At 32.7% G+C, this 23,314-nt stretch overlaps 4 protein-coding genes across 4 annotated transcripts in view; 1 reads left to right on the plus strand and 3 right to left on the minus strand.

Annotated features, from left to right (window-relative positions):
* LOC18108011 (monooxygenase 2) overlaps positions 1 to 23,314 on the minus strand; it is a 94,293-nt gene that overhangs the window by 64,921 nt on the left and 6,058 nt on the right. The gene's annotated exons all lie outside the window — the stretch shown is intronic.
* Positions 249 to 2,163, minus strand: LOC18108017 (legumin B). Its single transcript, XM_006370864.2, has 4 exons — positions 1,833 to 2,163; positions 1,496 to 1,746; positions 892 to 1,407; positions 249 to 783 (listed from the first exon to the last, which is right to left on the minus strand). Exons 1-4 carry the CDS (start codon positions 2,161 to 2,163, stop codon positions 394 to 396), a joined length of 1,488 nt encoding a protein of 495 aa, XP_006370926.2. The 3' UTR covers positions 249 to 393.
* On the plus strand, positions 7,200 to 8,610 carry LOC127904791 (uncharacterized). Its single transcript, XM_052449657.1, has 3 exons — positions 7,200 to 7,823; positions 7,903 to 8,013; positions 8,104 to 8,610. Exons 1-3 carry the CDS (start codon positions 7,683 to 7,685, stop codon positions 8,608 to 8,610), a joined length of 759 nt encoding a protein of 252 aa, XP_052305617.1. The 5' UTR covers positions 7,200 to 7,682.
* Positions 17,118 to 18,890, minus strand: LOC18108018 (legumin B). The gene is made up of 5 exons (XM_052449518.1): positions 18,557 to 18,890; positions 18,220 to 18,470; positions 18,092 to 18,131; positions 17,616 to 18,037; positions 17,118 to 17,507 (listed from the first exon to the last, which is right to left on the minus strand). The coding sequence occupies exons 1-5, from the start codon at positions 18,888 to 18,890 to the stop codon at positions 17,118 to 17,120; spliced, it is 1,437 nt and encodes a 478-aa protein (XP_052305478.1).

The raw sequence follows: 23,314 nt of genomic DNA on the forward strand, positions 1-23,314 counted from the left end.
AAATTGAGCGAGAATCTTACTCATCAGGTTAAGTATTTTTTTAAGTACATGATGTAAACAAAAAAAAAGCATATAAATCAATAATATATACATCAGGTTAATGTCTTTTCATAGATATTTTCTTTACATAAGGGCATATATTTAACATTTTATTTATTTATTTATTTTCCTTTACCTCATAGATGGAAAAGCTTTTAATTTTAATCAAATGGAAAGGAAAAATCATAGTAACGAAAGCAGAACCGACTAAAAAAACAGAGAACATTTTATTTTCTGCATAATACGAGCATAGTACAAGGAACAAAACCAGACCACATTTTATGCCGCTAAGTCTTATTTCTTTCTCCGTAGTGATTCATACATAAAGCCTTTTGCAATTGCATAGATGCAATCTTAATCCCTTTCATATTTTGATTGACGGGATGCACTAAGAACACTAACTTCATCCCTGTTGTTCTTAAGCCTCCTGGCATCTTCCCTTGAGATCTGGAATGAGTTTGCTACCACTTCGTCAGGCAAGGCCCGGATGGTAGAGACTCGTCCTGCCAATTGACTGATTTGTGCATTGTCATTAGTCTTGAATGATACCCACTCGAGCCCTTGGCTTCCAGCCTTCATCACCACTGCAAAGTTTTGTGGTGCTGTTACTACTTGACCCTTCCGAACTTGTCCATCAAATACTGCCTGTCCATTGTCTCCAACAATCTGGATCCTTCCATTTCCTCCTGTGATGTACATTATGCTGTGGGCATTGATGTTCCAATGTGGTGACATCAAAGCATTCTACAGTACAAGTTCCCATAAATTTGATTTGTGAATTTGTTTTTAATAAGAAGAGGTACTGTAATGTGAAAAAACTAAAATAAATGAAGGTTACATAGATTTTCTTACTGCGTAAAGGACACCTCTCTCAGCGCTAAGCTGGACATGTCGAAGGATGGGGAGATTGAGGCTGTTGACAGCAGTGAGGCGTCCGGCACGTGGATTAAACACATCAGCATCTTCTGGATCATTGATGTTGAGCTTCAACCTAGCCGTGCAGAAAGTTTCCTCCACACCGTTGTCCTCATGATGACGACGTGTGCTCCTTCGGGATTCTTGTTGTCTTTCTTCCTCCTCTTGACTCTGTCGTGGACTGATCACCTGAAGTTCATGCTGAGCTTGGACAATGATTCCTCTGTTATCATTTTCGTTCTGCATCCTTCTTGCTAGTTTGGTGTCAATGTTGAAAGCTTCTGCGAGGATTCGCTCGTTGAAACCGCTGAAGACATTGCGAGATCTTTCATGCTGTTCTCTCCGACTTTCGTCATCATATTGGCGTCCATGTTGACCTTCATATTGGCCTCTCTGGTATGAGCTTCTTTGGCTTTGTGATTCTTGTCGTGGGTTTCCAGCCAGGAAAAATTCCTGAAAAGGAAAATTAACGTTTGCTTATGAAGTAATCCTTGTTTGCTTGTTCTATGACATCGCATGCTTGAATTTTTGTGATTCTTACCCTGAAATCCTGATCAAGCTGGTTGGCAGGATTGCTTGTGTCGAGAAGTTGAACAAGAACGAGAGGTGAATCACCATTGTTATAAAACCAATCAGCAACTCCCGAAGGCAAGGCAACTACATCACCCTCTCTTACTTGTCGAACCTTCTGGTGCTGGTCTTCTGAGCTTTCTCTTCGATCTTGAGAAGAATTTCCTGATGATTGGAACGTCTCTGGACAGCCAGGAAATACAGCTCCCTGAATGCCCCTACCTACATTGACACCAAAAAGAAATATTAGTTTAGTGTAGATGGGAAATTTTATCATATTAAGTAGAAATAATTGATTGCATGCATGCCTTGTTCTACGTAGATGAGCTTAGGTGTATTGGAGTATGCAGGCAACAAGAGGCCTCGGTTGTTAATGGTATGACGGATAACTACAACTCCAGCGCACTGAAACTGGTCATCATTCTCGTCCCAAATCTCAGTGACACCAGCCTCTGATCTGATCTTTCGAGCAGGCTCGAGGGCATTGATCCTATCAATTTGACATTCGCTACGTTGAGAGCGTCGTTGCCCCTGCTGTTGCTGGCCATGTCGTGAGGATACTTGCTCTATTTGTGCAAAGCAACAATTGAAGAGAACAAGAAAGCAAAGAGTAAGAGATAACAAAGAACAAGAACCCATGCTTATTGTAGTTCTTCTATGGTGTTGTGGAATTGCAGGGTTAAGTGGGCTGGTATTTATGTGCAAGATTGTGGGTTTCGCATCTGGGACGTGGCAATTCGGTCTGCTCAGTTTTTGTTAATACTTTCTGCATGTAATTTTGTCCTTTCTTTGCATGTCTGCAATTCCCTTTCTTGCTTACACATATTTTCTTTATGGGTACGTGTTGCATAATATAATTGCATTGTTCTAAAATCTTTGTCGTTTATGGCGTGCATCAGGTTGGCTTGAGACTAAGAGAGATGTAGCACAAGGAGTGTGTCAAAAAAGGAATTGATAAAAAAAAACAAAGAAATAAGGAGAAAGTTGAATCCATGTTGATGAAAAAGTGGAAAAAATAGTTCCATCCAATTGTTAGCAAAGGTTAAGCTGAAGAAAATGATAGAGCCAAAGGTAACACAAAGAGCTCCAGAGATAAGTTGAATCCATCTTCGTTGTGTTTTGTAGATTCAGATGAAGAATGATGTAACTACTTCACATATACAACTCTACAATACTATATGAAAGGCTAGAAGTCTCGAGTCTCGCCTGCATGCATACTATTGAATGAGAATTACTTTTCAATTTGCTCTATTATTTCAGATTTAAGTGCTAACAAGTGTTAGAAGAACATCTCATTCATAGGTTGACTTAAATCTGATAGATGGAATCTATACTTTGTTATAAAATCCAATAATTATGTACTATATAATCAAGCTATTAAATATAATAATTTTATATTATTTTCTAATTCATTACTAAAATAAAAACTTAGCAATACTTGGTCAAATAATGATATAATCCATCTCCACCCAAGAGTTAAATTGTTGGATGCAACTCTAAACATGGTTTGATATTCTTACTTACCAAAAGCATCAAGGGATTGAAGAAAGCTCACTACTAAAAAAGGGGACTATTAGCATCTGATTTTAGCAACGGATAATTCCGTTGCTAAATTCAGTAACGGATTTGCAACGGATTGTATATTTATTAATTTTTTAATATTAGCAACAGACTTTAGCAACGGAAAATCCGTTGCTAAAAACAACATTAAATTTGCAACGGATTATCCGTTGCAAATTGAAAAAATAAATATTTAAATCTTAATCTAAAACTAAAATTACACAGACCGTTGATGAAGTATTTAGCTTTGACAATCTCAACCGTTAATTAGCAATCCTGAACTTACACTCTCTCCCCTTCAGAAACGTAAACAGAGCAAATAAACAAACAACCCAGAAAATGCTAATTAACTTGCAGTGAATCTCTTCATCCCCTTCGTCCCCTGATCATAGCATCCATGACAGTAGAAAAACAATTAACTTAGCACTCTCTCTTCATCGATTTGATTTTCCTTTGTCCCTAACATTTCTCTTCATCTTCTTCTCATTCGTCTCCAACATCTCTAACAGATTCAATCTTTCTTCGTAAACCATCAGAAACACAAACCCATGGAAACATCCCACTATACCCATCATTATCACCATCGAACATCTTGATTTACCCCCACTCTTTGTATTTGGGTTGGGTTTTGCATTATTTTCTTCAATAATTTAGGTAATTAATTTTAGGAATTAGTTGTTTCTCTGTTGTAATTAAACTTACACTTAAAAGTTTTTACCTAACTTTTCCAATCTCAGGTGTTCTTCTGCCGTGTAGATTGCATCTTGCTCGCCCAGAACTCAAGAACACAGGTAACAAAAAAATTTTTATCGCTAATTTGAATAATGGTTTTAGGCTATTCATTCGATAAAATAAGGGTTTATGAACTGAGAATTGTAGTCAGTGCAAATTTATTTATGAACACAAGTTAATCAATAGGTTTCTTGAATCTTTAACAGACTGAGGAAACTTAAACATTTCAAATATTTGCAAATATGAACTTAAACATAAATATAGGTTACTCTGCTGTTATTTTTTTAATTTATCCTCTGGAATCAAATTACAGATAGTTTGGTGCCTGGTTTTTATGTTTTGAATTTCTTTTCTGATATGTAGACCAAGAGAACCAAGAAGGCTGGTAGTGTCGGGAAATATGGTATGTTTTTCTTAACATAGTTTTGTCTTGTGTGTTTTTATTATGTGCTAAGGGTAAAATGAATTGGAAAAGAAGACATGAAAACACAAATAATTGCTTCCATGATTATATTAGCTTACCGTGCATACAAGTGAATTTAGAAAAAGAAGTTGAATAGATAAGATATGTCCTTTCCTTTCCCATGAAGATGACTCTGATTGTTTTACAAATCGTTTGTCTATTTGGTCTCTGTATGGTGGATTAGTTTTTCTCAATCTCCCTTTAATCTGAATACAGCTTACTTGTATTTGTGCACATAAACCATGTGTGCTCATATTTGTAAATATAGTTATCTATACAAAACCAGTTAATCAATAGGTAGAAAGACCAAAATGTTGAGTCATTTCAAAATTTGAAAATAAAAATAGAAAATAGATCTAGCAAATGATTTCAAATATCTTCTAAAAAGAACAATGAAATATGTTTTTTTATTTACTGTAAGGAAAGATATTAATGAAAAAAATAAAAAAAATCAATTTAAAAAATATATAATAAGTCAAAATCTAGACTTAAAATCTAACTCGTATCAGGTTCCTAGTTGAATTGAATAATTAAATAAGAAGTTTGAACAATGTGTATGATTATTTTATAAAAAGGGTGTTTAAATACTTCCTAAAATAGAAGGACATTGTGGTTTAAGCTTTCATTTGGTTTTGGGAACTTTATAATATGCCAATGTCCAATCTTGATTGTTCCATTTTGACTGCTCTGTGAAAATGCCAGATCCTTGATTATTTGGTTTTGATGCACAATTATGTTAGTAGTTCAATGGAGAGGAATTCATTAATTCTTTCAGCCACTTGACTGCAAGCACCTTTAGAGGAGGTTCCTAAAACCTATGATGATATTCAATGGTATTAGAATACGTTATTCTCCTAGTTGTCATTTTCTTTTCAGTAGGCTGTCTTCTCCTCGTTTTGCTGCAAAGTCTTTCTAATAGAATTTCTTTCTTTACATGAAAAGAATTATTACCCTTATTTGCACAGTGAATGCACTGGATAGCACCTGTTTCTGGATAGCACTGGATACAAAAAAGTAAGAATTTTTGTTCCTGCTTACAGGTTTGTTTCTGCTTCCCCAATATAATCCTCCTATTGGGTATGATTTTTATGTAGTTATAATTTTTATTTGGATGGGTCATTCTTTGACTTGTCTGGATTTGTTTTGGGTATGATTTTTATGTAGTTAAATCTCTTATCACTAATCTCATGATAGTTCTCTTCAAGATTACAAACTCTGCTGTCTCGAAACTCTTCATGGTACCTTGATTATAAACTGTGTCCCAAAAAACTACAATGGGTTTCATTAGGTTACATGACAGAGGATCCTATATTATTTATAAATGATGGTGAAACTCAAAACATATTTGATTTGCTCCTTAAAACGGGTAAAATTCTTACCGATAAGCTAAACAAGCTTACTAGCTTCTTGGGCCACTGAACAATAAACATACCTTCCTAGGAGCTTTTCATGCTGTAAAGAAACTTTTGCTGTTATAATCTTCTGGTGTGTTTGCACTGGTTTAATAGTATCTTTGTGCAACTAGCCTTCGGAATTCACTGTGAAAATGTTATTGTTGGGCTGTTTTAAGGCCTCCTCTTTCAGGATGTTACTTTGGTTGGATTATAATGGATGCCCTTGTTTTTTTTGTTTTTTTAGATCCTAGCCAAAAATATGGCTTCTTTCAAAACTATCCACAATGTGACAGGAATGATAAAGGCCCAACCATTAAGAAAACCTAAATCTATTATGAAGAACAAAGGAAACAATTTTGCATTCCTTCTTTGATATAATTGTGCAGCTTGGTTAGTTTTATATTTTCTCAACTCAATAATTATTGATAGTAATGCATATATTTTTTATGGTTTTTAGCATGCCTCGACGAGGATCCATATTAGATTCTAGGAGTGACAGGTCCACTTCAAGGAGTGACAGGTCCACTTCATCCAAATCATTTCAAACTCCATCAAGGCGTAATAACAAAGGATCCACGTTTCAGCAACCTGTGTATCAGACCTCGAAGGAGTATTATATACCTACTTTGGGGAGTACACATCCTCCTCAACATGATTATGGGAGGGTTGATGCATATCAACTTTGTGAGGGCTTTCGCTTTCAAGATTTGCTTCAAACTCAAGGAGGTTTCTCTCGAGATAACCAACTTGTTTATGGAGGACATAATGCATATAGGAGTTATGAGAGAGTTGAGGGTGATGATGGTGATACTGATGATGATGCGAACATTAGAGATGAAGATGAGGGAGACAGTAGTAATGAGAGAGGTGTATGTGATGAGAGAGCTGGTAGTAATGAGAGAGGTGTATATGATGAGGATCAAGATGGTGTCCCATCAAACCACGGTTCAACCTGTTCTCCATACAATTATGATCAAAGTGTTAAAAGGAAGGGTTTTGACACACAAATAGATCCAATGACAAGAAAAAAAGAGCTTTGTTTGTATGGAACAACAGAGTAAGTTGAAACTTTTAAAATTTAACTTATTAAGGTTATATTTTCAGGTATGAAAAAAATTACTTAGTATTGTGTAATTATTTGTTTAATAAAAGTTTGTTATTATATTTTTTCAGGTTCAATAACGCATCGTGTGGACGTGTAATCGGAGATATTTTGAGGTCTAATTTTAAGGGAGCATGGCACTCTTGGGAAAAAGTAGATTCAATGTGCAGGGATGAACTCTTTAAAGAGTTCAAGGTAAGAACCAACACTAATTGTCATATTCTTTTTTTTGCTCTGTTTATAATATTCTTGTAAATTATTTGTGTTTGGGTTCAAAAGGAAATATATTCGCTTTTTCATTGAGACTACTTTATTGATGTGTTGGGGTATTGATTTTTGAACCTGCATGTGAAATGGAAAATCTTGTCAGGATTCACTTGCTTTATATTCCTTTTTCTCTTATCTGTGGGGTGTTTAGTTTATGTAGTTTGCTGAATCAATAAGATATGGATTAAGGAGTTGCAATATTCCTCTCATTTTTTTATTTACGGATAACCATAAATATGCATCTCTTCTCCAACACAGGTATTGTAGCAGAGATTGATTTGTGTTCTAATTTGTTCTTATTTCTTATTTACTTTTTAATATCATTTAATTTCTTTAGTTATTACATAATCTTGCAAATTCTGAACAAGATAACACAATATGATTAATCATTTTCATACTTTGAAATTTTGTGCACTCTTTTTACTTGGTGTATATATATATTATTTGGTAGAAAAAATATTCCTTCCCTGAGGAAGATGAGTCGATTGTTCGTAATATTTGGGAAGATAAGGCTAGGATTGCTTTGAATCAACAATTGACACGAGCTCGCAAGAAAGCCATGTCAAATGAAAACACTACAAATATTATAGATTGCCTTGATAAAGGTCCTGCTTGGATAAACAATGACGACTAGAATCAAATGATCAAAGATGTTTGGTTCACCCTTGAATTTCAAAGGAGGTCTGAATCCGCTAGGAGGAATCGATTAACTAAAACAGATGGCAAAATAAGCACTCATTCTGGAGGAACAGTGTCATTTGCATCATATCGAGCTAACATGGTGAGGATTTTTTTTATGCTTAAGATAATGAATTAAAATTTGTATATTTATCTTGTATAATATTTATTAATCTTGAAAGCAAGAGGAAGCTGGTGGAAAAGAACCTCCATGGGATGATGTCTTTTCAGCTTTGCATCAAAGTGCTAAGCAGTCTGGTAGCTTCGTCGACAACAAGTCTAAAAAAGTGGTTGTATGTATTTTTATTTGATTATTTCTTAATATAACTTAAGTATTATTTAACATTCAAATGAATTTATTGATGCATGTATTTTATTTGTAGGAAAATTATAAAATGGAGATGATTTCAAAGTATGGAACTAATCGGGAAAATCATCCTTCATTTGATGGAGCAGCTTGGTGTGTGGCTTCAGGAGGAGTTACAAAGGGTAGGGTATATGGTGCACCTCGTATGCCAAAATCTATAGTTAGTACAAGCTCTTCATCACATTCCTACTCGGTGGAGTCATCATATCCCAGTTCATCGTTAAGAGCATTGCAAAAGGAGATAAATAATAAAGAAGAGGAGATAAAGAAAAAAGATGATTTTATTCTTGAAATGAAACGGCAGATGGATTCCATGAAAGAATATCTTGTGAACAATCTTGGATACCATGGTGGGACATCAAATATTGGCCAAGATATACCACCACCTATGGCTCCCAAGATAATGACACCTATGGGTCCCACATCTCAACTAATTTATCGACCTACACCTCGATCACTATATCCTGATCCATCTTGTGTCGATCCACAATATCATGGTTCGTCTTCGCAACCAACACCATGATTGTATTTTTTGTTGTTTCTTTTTATTGTATTTCGATTTATTTGTATTAATGCAAGTTTAACTAAATTTTTATAATATGAATATTATTTTTATTCCATTTTTTATTAGTGATACAATTATTTTTAATATTAATTTATGTTGGTTTATATATTCTACAACTTTTAAAATATTCATAAATAATTAATTAAACAAATTAAAAGTTATTTTAATAAATAAAAAAAATTAATTTAATAAAATTAATATACTCAGCAACGGAGAACTCAGCAACGGATTCTCCGTTGCTGATTGTGAATAATTCATCAATCAGCAACGGACAATCCGTTGCTGATTCACAACATTAGCAACGGATTTATCCGTTGCTGATTTGGCAGCAACGGATTTAGCAACGGAATTTTCGTTGCTGCCAAATCAGCAACGGATAAATCCGTTGCTAAAAAATCAGCAACGACAAATCTGCATCCGAGATTTGTCGTTGCTGATTCCGTTGCTAAATTATTTTAGCAACGGATTTAAGTAAGTATTAATTGCAACGGAGAAGTTAGTTGCTAATTCCTATATATTTTAGTAGTGGCTGCATATAATGGGCCTCTTTTAGCTATGCACCATGACATCAAAGTGATGTTCAGCCAGATGCTAGCTCAATAAAAAAAAGCTTACATGTGTGGGGTAAATCATTCTCACTTTTATACGTTGTTTTTTTGTTATGTATTTATTGGAGGTAATATTGTTAGGCAACATAATCTCATTATGGTCCATTTGGACATAATGTAAGAATAGGGATAATAATTTCATATTATCCTCAAGTATTCAACTTCATAAAATCTAGTTGGATCAAGTTTTTCACTCGATCCACTTTAACTCACTTTAACCTCTATTAAATTAAGCAAGAATTTTACTAATCAGGTTGATGTATTTTGTAAGTACATGATGTAAGTTAATTAACAAAAAATAAGCACATAAATTAATAATATATACATTATTTTCAAATTTAAAAGAGATTTTGATATACATATGGATTGTTAATGATAGTTAATGAAATAAATATTTTTAAAAAACGTCTAGTATTATATTTTAAACGAGATTTTGAAAAAAAAAACATTAATGGGTATTGATAAGTATAAAATATACATATGTTTTTATTCATTTTACATTATGCTTCTTAATGTCTTTTGAGCTTATTAGAAGTTATTTTTATAAGTTTGGTATGCTTAAGAGACTTTATAAAAAAGATAAGAATTTTTGCATTTTATGTTTCGGACCTTACTTCTTATGATAATTATTTCACCATGTTATAATTTCATAATGAGATTGTGAGCTAGATAAAAGTCAAAGTACACATATCAAGATTTTCAGAAAGATATCATGGGTAGAAATGCAAGTTTGTTTGGATCCCTAATCAGACTTGTAAAATTAGGCTGAATTTCAACTTGTAGCAGGATTTTCTACTTTTACATTACAAATTCCAATAGGCATATCTTGAACCTTAAATATTAAAATCATGCGATTTAAAAGCTCAAAATCATCTACACATCCAAGACTACAACTTTTATGAAGGATGTCAGGTCAAATAAAATAGTTTTGAAGGCGACAGTTCGGACGCAAGTTGAAGGACAGTATTGGTCTCCTGATCTGATGAGGAAACTAACGGTGCCGAACATCCTATTACGGCTGAGAGTATGACATAGAAACGGTGGATATTAAGATTCAAAAAAGGTGCAAATCAAGTTTCTAACATTCCATGAATAAAAATTACTAATATATATGTACTTTCTAGTTTCTTTTAATATGTAATTGTTGTTAGGGACTAGAATAAGAAGTAAAGAAGTTAACTTGATTGTTGTAACTATCAGTTTAATTTATTAAGGAGGAATAAGCTAATTTAAATTGCTTAAGTTTTTGAACGATTGCTTAGAATAAATTTTATAGACTTTTCTTCTAAGGCTACTACTGAGTGAATTAAAATTGCTTTTTCATAGCAAAATTGCTTGATAATGAGAAATTGATTAGAAAGCGTTATATAATTAATTTACTTATAATCTTTTAAATTCCTCTTAATTTTAAGGGACATCAAATTTATTTGCTTGAATTGAAATTATATTTATTTTATTTTAAAGATAAAAAAATTTATAGGAATGAATGTCTAGATCTTTGAAATGAGTTAATGACATATCAATTTATTATTTTTATTTTTTTAATATTTGATTCAAATCCCCCGTTCTTTTTATATTTCAATATATTGTACGAAGATTAAATAAAATTTATCTTGGATTCGACTTGGTTTTCATAATCATATTATTAATTTATTTTGTTTATAAAATCAAAATTATATTTTAAAGGATAACCTATAAAAAATGTAATGTTTTTTTTTTGTACCATGTGAAATTTAAATCTATGTTACTTTTAAGGGATTAATTATTTTTTTAATCGAGCTAGCATCAAATGGAAAAGACCTTTCTTCCAGTAAGATTTGAGAGAATGTGGATATGATGCATTGTCATCCTTATGTGAAAACACATGGTCTCTTGATTCGTTATATATGGATTGTTAAAGATATTTAATAACATAAAAAAATTTGAAGCAATATTTTAAACAAGATTTTGAAAAATAAGGAAAATATATATATATATATATATATATATATATATATATATATATATATATATATATATATATATATATATTCCTTTTACATTTTGCTTCTTAATGTCTTTTGATCTTATTGAAAATTATTTTTATGAGTTCGGCATGCCTAAGAGACTTTGTGAATTAATTTCTAAAAGATTAGAATTTCTACATGATTTTACTTCTTGTGACAGGTTTTTCACTTAGTTATAATTTTAAAATGAAAACGTGAGCTAAATAAAAGTTGAAGTACACATATCAAGATTTCCAGGAAGGTATTATGAGCAGAAATCCGAGTTTGTTTAGACCTTTAATTAGACCTGCAAAATCAGGATAAAATCCTACTTGCAGCAAAATTCTCTGTTTTCACTATAGATTCAAACAGAGATATCTAGAGCTTTAAATATAAAAAAAACATGCGATTTAAAAGCTCAAAATTATCTACATATCAAGGACTACAATTTTTATGAAAGATGTCAGGTCAAATAAAATTGTTTTGAAGGCGACAATTCGGACGCAAGCTAAAGGACGAGATTGATCTCCTAATCTAATGAGGAAACTAATAGTTCCTAGTATCCCACTATGTTTGAGAGTATGGCATAGAAATGTTGGGAATTAGGATCTAAGAAAGGTGCAAATCAAGTCTCTAACATTCCATGAATGAAAATTGTTGTTATATGTGTGCTTTCTAGTTTTTTTCAATTCGTAATTATTGTTAGGGACTAGAATAAGAAGCAAATGAGTTAACTTGATTGTTTCAACTTTCACTTTAATTTATTAGGAAGAAATAAGTTAAGTTAAATTGCTCAAGCTTTTTAACGGTTGCTTAGAATAATTTTTACAAACTTTTCTCCTAAGGCTACTTCCAAGTGAATTAAAATTGCTTTTCACTATTAAATTCGTTTAATGATAAGAAATTGATTAGAAAGCTTTATCTAATTAATTTATTCATAATCTTCTCAATTCCCCTTAGTTTGATAGGACATCAAATTTATTTGCTTGAATTGAAAGGATGTTTATTTTACTTAATTTGATTATTAATGGATTTATAGAAATGAATATTTAGACCTTTGAACTGAGTTAACGACATATCAATTTATTATTTTTATTTTTTATTTTTAAAATTTTGTTTTTTTAATTTTTTATTCAAATCCCCCGTTGTTTTTTATTTCAGTATATTGTAGAAAGATTAAATAAAATTTCACTTGCATTCAACCTGGTTTTTACAATCATATTATAAATTTATTTTATTTGTAAAATCAAAATTATATATTTGAAGTTTCAATAACCAATCATGTATATAATATTTTTTTTATACCATGTGAAATTTAAATCGATGTTTATTTTTGAAGGGATTGATTTTTTTTTTTAATCGAGCTGGCAACAAATGAAAAAGACCTTTCTTCCGGTAGGATTTGACATAATGTGGATAGGATGCTGGTGAATAATTATTATCATATTTTTAAAACCTAACTTGATGGTCGACCTGGAATAAGACCCAAGTCATGTGTTAGGAGGACCAGCCTGAGTTGACTTCGATCAACATAAAATAAAGGTGATTATTATCATAGTTTTAATTTGATGGTCAACCCAGGTCAAGGCTCCCGTCATAGATCAAGAGGGTCAATTCAGGTTGACTTAAGTCAATGTAAAGATAAAAGTTGTTATTATCATAGTTTTAAAACTCATCTTGGGAGTTAATCGAGACAAGGTCCAAGTCACAGGTTGGGAGGGTCAACACGGGTTGACCCGAGTCAATGTATGGATAAAAGTGGTTATTATCATAGTTTTAAAATTCAACTCAGGAGTCAACTCAAGGCAAGGTTCAGGTCATGGATTGGGAAGGTCAACTAGGTTGACCTAAAATTTTTATTTTTTTTCAAAAAATCAACAGGTTTTTTACCCTTGTTTTATCCCGATTTGACCTTGATTTTTGACCAGGTTAGGTCAAGTCAATCCTTTCTCTATTTCTTCTTTAACTCGAACCAATTCAGGCCCTAGATCAACTCATTAAGTCAATCTAGTTTTATCAATAAGAATTATGATAATATTATTAATTTTGTCACACCTGGACATCGCGACGACCGATTAAAAATAATTTGGTTTAGGAAAAAGAATAGATATCTGACATCCTATTTTTGGGGAAAAAGGTCTAGTTCGAGGAGTCGCCACCTAGTATTATGGTCACTACGAACCCTGACTGGTCAACAGAGATTCTCATGGTACAAGACTGGTTACGCGAAATGGAAAATACTATGCACCATTGTTGGTTTTGTCTAAAATTGCTAAAGGTTTACTTTTGTTATGTTCTTATGGTCTTCTTATAATATTCTTGACTCTAGCGTCAGTGAAGTTTTGTCTACGAATATTTTTAATTCTGGCGTCGGTAAATATTATATAACCGAAAAAGTATTGTATTCATGATTTTGCAGCTAATGAATAAATCGGTAAAATTTAAATTAAAAAACAAAAAACTATATATATTTTTTGGTGTGCTGGATATAGCCTAATCACTGGTCTAAGCTAGTGACCCGAGCGAGCCTGCTACACAACCAAGTGAATTATAATTCACAGCTACTGTAGCGAGTGAATTGTAATGCAAAGGAAAGGAAGGAAATGAAGAACTTACATACCTGGAGACGAAGCCGACTGCGCTGGTGCACTGTCTGATCGGACGCTCTCTCCTCCGTGTCTTGCTTTCCTCTTCGTCTTCTCTTGTTCTTTGTCTCTTTGTCCTCCCTCTCTCTACTGGTTTCTGTTGGGTTTTGCTGACGCAGAGGAGGATGCTACTTTGGATGGTGGATGGTTGCTGAAGGCTCCGACTAAGGAGAGAGTTCTGCTCCAGCTGTGTTTGCTCATGGTGCAGTATAGAGAAGGTCGATCGCTTGTTGGAGGTGCGACTTGCTGCTGTTCCACGGCCGGTGCATGACGAGTAGCTGGTGCAAGAGAAGAAGTCCTTGCTGTTGTCAACATGAACTAGCTTTGTTGCCGTATTTCTCATAAAATGGCGCAGAGAAGAAGTCCCTGCTGGACTGGGGGGGAAGAGGAGACGAAGGACTCTCTTCCAACACCGGATGAAAGCCTATATGGTGGCTTTTGGAGGTTGAAGGGGGGTGGCAGTAGAAAGCAAAAAATGGAATACCCTCCCCCCTTTTTCGTGTTCTTGTTCTTTTTTTTTTTTTTTTCTCTGTTTTTCTTGTAATGGCCTCCTCTGGTTTCTTCCTTTGCTTTCTGGGTTTTTCTTTGTTTTTGGGTTTTTGGCTTTTCTCCCCTATTCTCTCCTGTTTGTTCTCCCCTGCCATCGGGTCTTTTTTTCCCTCCTCTATTCTATTTTTCCTCATTTGTTTCTGGATTTTCCTCTCTTTATTCCCTGATTGTTTTTTTCATTCTTCTCTTTGGGAAAAAGCCCCGGTTCCCTCTGTTTTTTTTTAGCCTCTCTGTTTTCTTTTCTTCCCCTCCCCTTTTGGTGTGGCCTTTCATTTGGCCTTTTATAGGGCCAGAATAAATGGTTGTTCCCCAATACGTCTCTTCTTTCTTGGGAGGAGGATAAGTCTTAGGGTGTTAGTCTTTTGCTGGGACTTGGACGCGAGATTCTATCCTTATCTCCCCATGATTGTGATCTTCATGAAGATAGGGATTGATCTTTGTGTTTTGATAGGACTAGGATGCTGACATTTCAATTTCTTTCCCTTTTGTGTAGGCGGATTTGCAGCATCAATAGAAGAAAAAGAAGAACTGTGCATGGTTGAAACGGTGCTGTTTTGGACTGGGAATGATCATATCTCAATTTGGTCCTTGAAATTTCCAAATTCTGCATTCAAGCCCCTAATCATGTAATTTCAAATTTTAAACCCCTTAAAATTAGATTAAAAGGTAAATAAGTCAAAACTGGATTATAACAAATTTTAACATTTAATATAAACTAAAGTAAAAAAAAATATCAATTTTTTTTTAAATATATAAATTTGATAACAATATATATAAGATTAAAATAGATTTTTTTATATATATTTTATTCTATTTTATCCACCATAAACAAGTAAAATATAGAAAATTTTAATTTATCTTATATATCACTATTAAACACAATTTTATCTCAATTTCATTTTCCATTTTATCTTATTTATTTCTATTTTTTTTTATCTCAATATCATAACCAATCACTATTCAAGAGCCAAGAACTTAACCTTGAGTGCCTTGTACCTAATGCCATCCCAACTCAGATCCAATCTTCGTAAGCCTCAAACCCAATTTCAATTCGACCATTATGCACCTCATATTTTGTCTTGACTTGATCCCCAATCATATAGTCTTTGCTTCAAATCTAGGCATGTCAGACCAGGTTTCTTTTAATCCCTAAACTTCCTACATTCGGTCTTGGTCTAACCCTTGACTGCCCTGTACCAGCCTCAACCTGATCCTCAAACTTCTTAGATTCAGTCATGGTTCGACCCTTAAGTGACCCGTACATGGTTTTGACCCAACCCTCAAGAGCTCCATACCTAATTTTGGCTCAATACTCAAACTTTGTTTTTTTAATTGATTTTTTTTTTTAAATCTATCTTTCAATATTTTGGTTGTTGAAAATTGAACTTTATAATTTATTTTGATTTTTTTTTTATATAATATTATCATAGTCTCATGACTTGAGATGCAGATTTGACAAGTTAACCCGGGTCAATCCAATATATTGTCGTCTCAATATATTTTCTTTTTTTAAATATCATCTTGAATTTTATTAATCAAACTATATTTGTACTGATTATTTAGATTATTTTTTAACCCTCCAAGTAAATCAAGTTATATAAAATCAATTTCTATATTATTTAATTTTATTCTACTAGAAAACAATTACCAACACCTTGATGTTTCTTTTTACAATAAAAACAATTGACCCATAACGCATACTAAGGGTATAGTTTTTTCTAAATTTAGTATGGATAAACAATATAACTTGAAGGCAACTTGATATTTACAATACTTACTTGTACCAAATATATGACAGAAATAAGCCGGATATTCGAACCAAGGCTTCCACTTATACCATTTCCTTTCAAAGCAAAGTGCATAAATAATTAATCATCGAACTCTCATTAAAGCTTTGCTGGAGTAGAAGCATGCGTAATTCTTATAAACCTTCGCCTGTCGATAACCCCAGCAAAGAAAAGGGAAAACAAGTAAAGAATTATTATCACACATATTTCATTATGCATGCTAAAAATTAATTTTATGGTTGCATTTTATTAATGTTTTAAGATAAAAGTATAAATATAAAAAATACATTAATATATTTAGTTGAAGAGATAAAAATATAAATATATAATAAATTTAACTTTAAAATAATTTTGATGTGAGTTTTTATACTCCACTATCTTGGTTTTTTTTCTATATCAAGACAATATGTAAATGCTACCTCGAGAAAATACCAATTTAATCCTTAAATTTAATCATCGTACTTTAATTTTTTTAATCTGAGTTCTTGTATATTAATTTAAAGGCTAAATGGTAAAAACAAAACTTCAAAACTATATATATCATTAAGCTTTATTTCAAAATAAGCAAAATCAATTGCTGCACTTTATCATCATTTGAGTCTTTTCATATATATTTTCTTTACATAAGGGCATATATTTAACATTTTATTTATTTTCCTTTACCTGAAGTAATCTCATAGATGGAAAAGCTTTTAATTTTACTCAAATGGAAAGGAAAAATCATAGTAACAAAAGCAGAACCGACTAAAAAAACAGAGAACATTTTATTATCTGCATAATACGAGCATAGTACAAGGAACAAAACTAGACCACATTTTATGCCGCTAAGTCTTATTTCTTTCTCCGTAGTGATTCATACATAAAGCCTCTTGCAATTGCATAGATGCAACCTTAATCCCTTTCATATTGTGATTGACGGGACGCAGTAAGAACACTAACTTCATCCCTGTTGTTCTTAAGCCTCCTGGCATCTTCCCTTGAGATCTGGAATGAGTTTGCTACCACTTCGTCAGGCAAGGCCCGGATGGTAGAGACTCGTCCTGCCAATTGACTGATTTGTGCGTTGTCATTAGTCTTGAATGATACCCACTCGAGCCCTTGGCTTCCAGCCTTCATCACCACTGCAAAGTTTTGTGGTGCTGTTACTACTTGACCCTTACGAACTTGTCCATCAAATACTGCCTGTCCATTGTCTCCAACAATCTGAATCCTTCCATTTCCTCCTGTGATGTACATTATGCTGTGGGCATTGATGTTCCAATGTGGTGACATCAAAGCATTCTACAGAACAAGTTCCCATAAATTTGATTTGTGAATTTGTTTTTAATAAGAAAATGTATTGTAATGTGAAAAAAATAAAATAAATGAAGGTTACATAGATTTTCTTACTGCGTAAAGGACACCTCTCTCAGCGCTAAGCTGGACATGTCGAAGGATGGGGAGATTGAGGCTGTTGACAGTAGTGAGGCGTCCGGCACGTGGATTAAACACATCAGCATCTTCTGGATCATTGATGTTGAGCTTCAACCTAGCGGTGCAGAAAGTTTCCTCCACACCGTTGTCCTCATGACGACGACGTGTGCTCCTTCGGGATTCTTGTTGTCTTTCTTCCTCCTCTTGACTCTGTCGTGGACTGATCACCTGAAGTTCATGCTGAGCTCGGACAATGATTCCTCTGTTATCATTTTCGTTCTGCATCCTTCTTGCTAGTTTGGTGTCAATGTTGAAAGCTTCTGCAAGGATTTGCTCGTTGAAACCGCTGAAGACATTGCGAGATCTTTCATGCTGTTCTCTCCAACTTTCACCTTCGTCTTGGCGTCCACGTTGACCTTCATATTGGCCTCTCTGGTATGAGCTTCTTTGGCTTTGTGATTCTTGTCGTGGGTTTCCAGCCAGGAAAAATTCCTGAAAAGGAAAATTAATGTTTGCTTACGAAGTAATCCTTGTTTGCTTATTCTATGACATCGCATGCTTGAATTTTTGTGATTCTTACCCTGAAATCCTGATCAAGCTGGTTGGCAGGATTGCTTGTGTCGAGAAGTTGAACAAGAACGAGAGGTGAATCACCATTGTTATAAAACCAATCAGCAACTCCCGAAGGCAAGGCAACTACATCACCCTCTCTTACTTTTCGAACCTTCTGGTGCTGGTCTTCGGAGCTTTCTCTTCGATCTTGAGAAGAATTTCCTGATGATTGGAACGTCTCTGGACAGCCAGGAAATACAGCTCCCTGAATGCCCCTACCTACATTGACACCAAAAAGGAATTTTAGTTTAGTGTAGATGGGAAATTTTATCATATTAAGTAGAAATAATTGATTGCATGCATGCCTTGTTCTACATAGATGAGCTTAGGTGTATTGGAGTATGCAGGCAACAAGAGGCCTCGGTTGTTAATGGTATGACGGATAACTACAACTCCAGCGCACTGAAACTGCTCATCATTCTCGTCCCAAATCTCAGTGACACCAGCCTCTGATCTGATCTTTCGAGCAGGCTCGAGGGCATTGATCCTATCAATTTGACATTCGCTACGTTGAGAGCGTCGTTGGCGCCCCTGCTGTTGCTGGCCATGTCGTGAGGATACTTGCTCTATTTGTGCAAAGCAACAATTGAAGAGAACAAGAAAGCAAAGAGTAAGAGATAACAAAGAACAAGAACCCATGCTTATTGTAGTTCTTCTATGGTGTTGTGGAATTGCAGTGTTAAGTGGGCTGGTATTTATGTGCAAGATTGTGGGTTTCGCATCTGGGACGTGGCAATTCGGTTTGCTCAGTTTTTGTTAATACTTTCTGCATGTAATTTTGTCCTTTCTTTTGCATGTCTGCAATTCCCTTTCTTGCTTACACATCTTTTCTTTATGGGTACGTGTTGCATAATATAATTGCATTGTTCTAAAATCTTTGTCGTTTATGGCGTGCATCAGGTTGGCTTGAGACAAAGAGAGATGTAGGTTTTTCCATGAATATTTATAAAAATGGTACTGCTAAGCGGTTTGATTTAGTGGCTTGTCGATTTGGAGTTCGACAAGTTCGAGATCTTTTTTGAAACATTTTATTAGAGATTGAGGTAGTTAAATTTTGATAACTCGGAAGATTAACTAATTAAAAACCCAGTTAAAAAAAATTCTCTGTTTTTTTTTCAGCAGCCATGCTTTCATGTTGTTATTTTTTTCTACTTCTTTAACTATCATCTTATTAGCCAGAACTCAATAAAATCTCGACTATTATCTAAAAAAACCTAACAATCCAATTGATTCTGTAAAACTCGGATGAAATCCAATCAAGTTAATTGTAATAATTTTTATTAAAAGCAGCCTTGCTTTTTTGATAGAACCGAGTTGATCCAATTACCTAGATTCTTAACCAGATCAGCTGTTAAACTAGATTTGATGACTATGCTTTTATGGATTCGTTGGGTCGTTAATTTCTTACATTGATGTTTGAGCTTTTACTATGTATATATGTGTGTGTCCATATTTGAATAGTGTCGCATATCGCTTGCCTCCACGTTTCTGACATTGTAGGTGATTTGCTTTTGCATGCAAAAATGCGTGGCAGGAGATATATGTACACAATTTGCATGCAGCAGTATATATGTGAACTGTTTTCATTCAATTTCTAGATTGTGTTGATGGTTTATTCATGTTATTTCATCTTAGAGTGAGAAATAGGAGGTATTTTTAACCTTTTAACGTTAATTGTTTTTTAAAATTATCACCTGGGGTCAAGAATATTTTGATATTTATATAATTAAAAAAAATTAAGAAGTGCTAGCATCTTTGGGGAGCCTCATGAGGCGTCTCCTGATGGCCGTTGTTGGTCTTTAGTGATAGCGTTTGAAGTGTCATGCCGTCCTCCGCACCGTGGACCAACACATGTCAGCATCCGCGACATAATGGAGCTTTGATGAAGTTTTTTCTCGTCCCCTCTCTTTTCTCTCTCCTTCAACTTAAAAGATATGTTAGCTTTGCAAAGTTGCAAAATGATTCTTAATCTTTTAACTGTATCGAATTAATTTGATTTATTTATTTTTCAATTTTATTTCTTAGCATTTAATTTTTTATCTTTTTTATCAAATTTAATCATCATTCTTTTGATTCCTATTTATTTTACTTTTAATATTTTTTCTTATTAGAATTTATTTTTTGATTTAATCCCTATTCATTTTATTTTAATTATTTTTTTAGTTAAATTTAATCATCATTCTTATCATTGCAATTTCTTTTATTTTGAATTCTCTTCTTGATTAATTGCTTTTTTTTTTGTCAATTTCACTACTCATTATTTAATTTCAAGATTTTCATTTTATATTTGATGCGTATTTTTTTATTATACTTTTAAAACTTAGCTCGAGAGTCGATTCCTGTCATATCCCAAGTCATAAATTGGATCGAATGATCAGGTTTATTGGGTTAATCAGATTTTTTATTATGCATGAAGTCAATATAATATTATTTTAATAAAAAAAATAATAACAAAAAATTCAACAGGTGCTTAGATGATTTTCCTGAATATTACAAAAAAAGAGAGAGAGAGAGAGAGACAATCCTAAATATTTCTTTCTAAATAATTGGTAAGGTAATGATATATTGTATCAACCATGGATTTCAAACCTTGTTCTTGGCTCGTAAACGAAGAATAGGCCATAGAATGCCTTGTACCAAGAAACAGGCATCCCGGCACAAGTTAATAGTGGAAAGACTTTAAATTCCTTTGATGAGATTAAACATAAGAAGCTCTCAACGACTACGTTTTAGCCCATGATCATTAATTGCTACGTTGTTATAGCCTATAATGAAAGTTAAATTAAACCCATTGAGAAATAAAGTTGGAAAGCAACTCCATTGTCATAAAGTTAATTTTAAATTTCAAATTAACTTATAAGAGGAAAATTTAAATTAAACCCACAATTTATTATTGAGAACGACATAAATAGCTTCGAACACACCCACAAATTAGGAAAAAAAGAAAAATTAAAAACGGCTATTGAAGACAAGTTTTCAAGTAAACTAGTGAAGCAGTGTATAGCGAAACAAAAGAACTATGGTTTCTCAATCCGTGAGGTTATTGACTTAAACTGTAGAGAAACTTATGTGTTGATAGGCTTTTAAATACAATAATAATTATCTATTATGAAATAACTTCCAAAATCGTTTGAATAGTACTGGCTAAACCAACATAAGTTAAAAAGAAAAAGAATCATAAAATAACAACGAAAATAAGAAAGAAATTAGAAAATAACTAGAAAAATAAAAAAAACATCAATACAACATCTTTCATGTCTAATTTAAGCATATTTATAACATTGGTTGGTGCAAGCCTGATCTAATAATTAGATTAAAAATAAAACTTGTTCAACTTGTTTTAATTAAATGTGAAGGAGATTTTATTGTAGTCGAGACTCAATTTGACCTAGATTAGCCTGAGTTTTCTTGCTTTCTACAAATATTTTTTAATTTTATTGCTATGATTTTTTATTTTTAAAATTTGATCTTTATTGTTTTAATTGCAGTTTATTTTATTTTGTATTATTTTTAATTTTTTTTATTGCATCCTCCTTGAGTCTTTTATATTAAATTTTATCCTCATTATTTTTATTACTTTTGCAGGTTTTATTTTAAATATCTTTTTATCGATTTCATCTTTCAAAATTAAATTGGTTAAGAATTAATCTTCTTGATTGATTCTGGGTCAAAGATTTCACGAATTGTAACTTTTAGAGATTAGACCATATGTTTAAGAGATTCATTGGGATTGCTTGATTTGTTTTCTTTTTCTAAATTGATGTTTTTTTATTTTTTATACTCTTTTGATTTTAGTTTTGTTTTGTTATTTTTTGTGTTTTGATTCTATTGGTTAGCCCTCAATAATTTTTTAAGAATTTTTCAAATTACAAATGTTTTTTAATTTCACCCCCTGTGATTTCTTAATATTTGAAATTTGGTCATTATTTTTTTAAATTGCAATTTATTTTATTTTGGATCATTTTTAATATTTTTACAAATTTCATCCTCCTCGGATTTTTTCCTGTCAAATTCTATCCCCCATTCTTTTTGTTGTTTTTTTTTCTTTTGCAAGTTTTTTTATTAATATTTTTTAGAGATTTTATCTTTCAAAATTAAATTTGTTGAGAGTTACGGGATTTCTTGTTTTTTCCTCTTTTTTTCATTTTTTAATCTTTTTTTTTGTTTTGTTTTCTTATCTTTTAGGTTTAATTCTATTGGGTTACCCTCTATAATTTTGTTTTTTAATTTCACCTCATACCTTTTTTTAATCTATAAATAATCTATCAAATTACAAATATTTTTTAATTTTAACCCCTATGATTTTTTAATCTTTCAAATTTGATTCTTATTCTTTTAATTGCAATTTATTTTGTTTGGGATTATTTTATTCTCTTCTCCAATTTCATCCTCCTTGGGTGTTTTTCTCTTAAGTTTTATCTCCTTTCTTTAAAATTAAATTGATTAACAATTAAGCTCCTTGATTAAACTCGAGTCCAAGATGATTTTCTTGGTTTTCTCTTCTTTTTTGAGAAGATGAGGTCTACTTGTACAGGCCCATATTACCTTGTGCTTAATTTTTATCAAATAAATGGGAATTGTGAAATTCGAACTCGTGATCGCTTGGTCATCAAGGCTCTGATACCATGTCAAAGAACCAATTCAACCCAAAAGCTTAAGCTGTTTGGTGAGGTCCAGGATATGATTTATATTATTTTCTAACACCCCCCTCAAGTAAAAGCTTTTTGAGCTTGAAATTTGCATAAGCTCACATTACCTTGTGCTTAATTTTTATTAAATAAATGGGGAAGCTCACATTACCTTGTGCTTAATTTTTATTAAATAAATGGGGAAGGTGAGATTCGAACTCGTGACCGCTTAGTCATCAAGGCTCTAATACCATTTTAAAGAATCATCTCTACCAAATAGCTTAAACTATTAGGTGAGGTATCAGGATATGATTTATATTATTCTCTAACAGTTTATTTATTAATATAGAGAGGCTCAGATATGGTTCTTTTTATCTATTTTTTTTTTGTTTTTGTCAATTTATTTATTATTATTGTTTTTTTTTTCATATTATA

The sequence above is a fragment of the Populus trichocarpa genome, chromosome 19 (genome assembly GCF_000002775.5).
Source record: "Populus trichocarpa isolate Nisqually-1 chromosome 19, P.trichocarpa_v4.1, whole genome shotgun sequence".
In the NCBI taxonomy this organism is placed as follows: Eukaryota; Viridiplantae; Streptophyta; class Magnoliopsida; order Malpighiales; family Salicaceae; genus Populus; species Populus trichocarpa.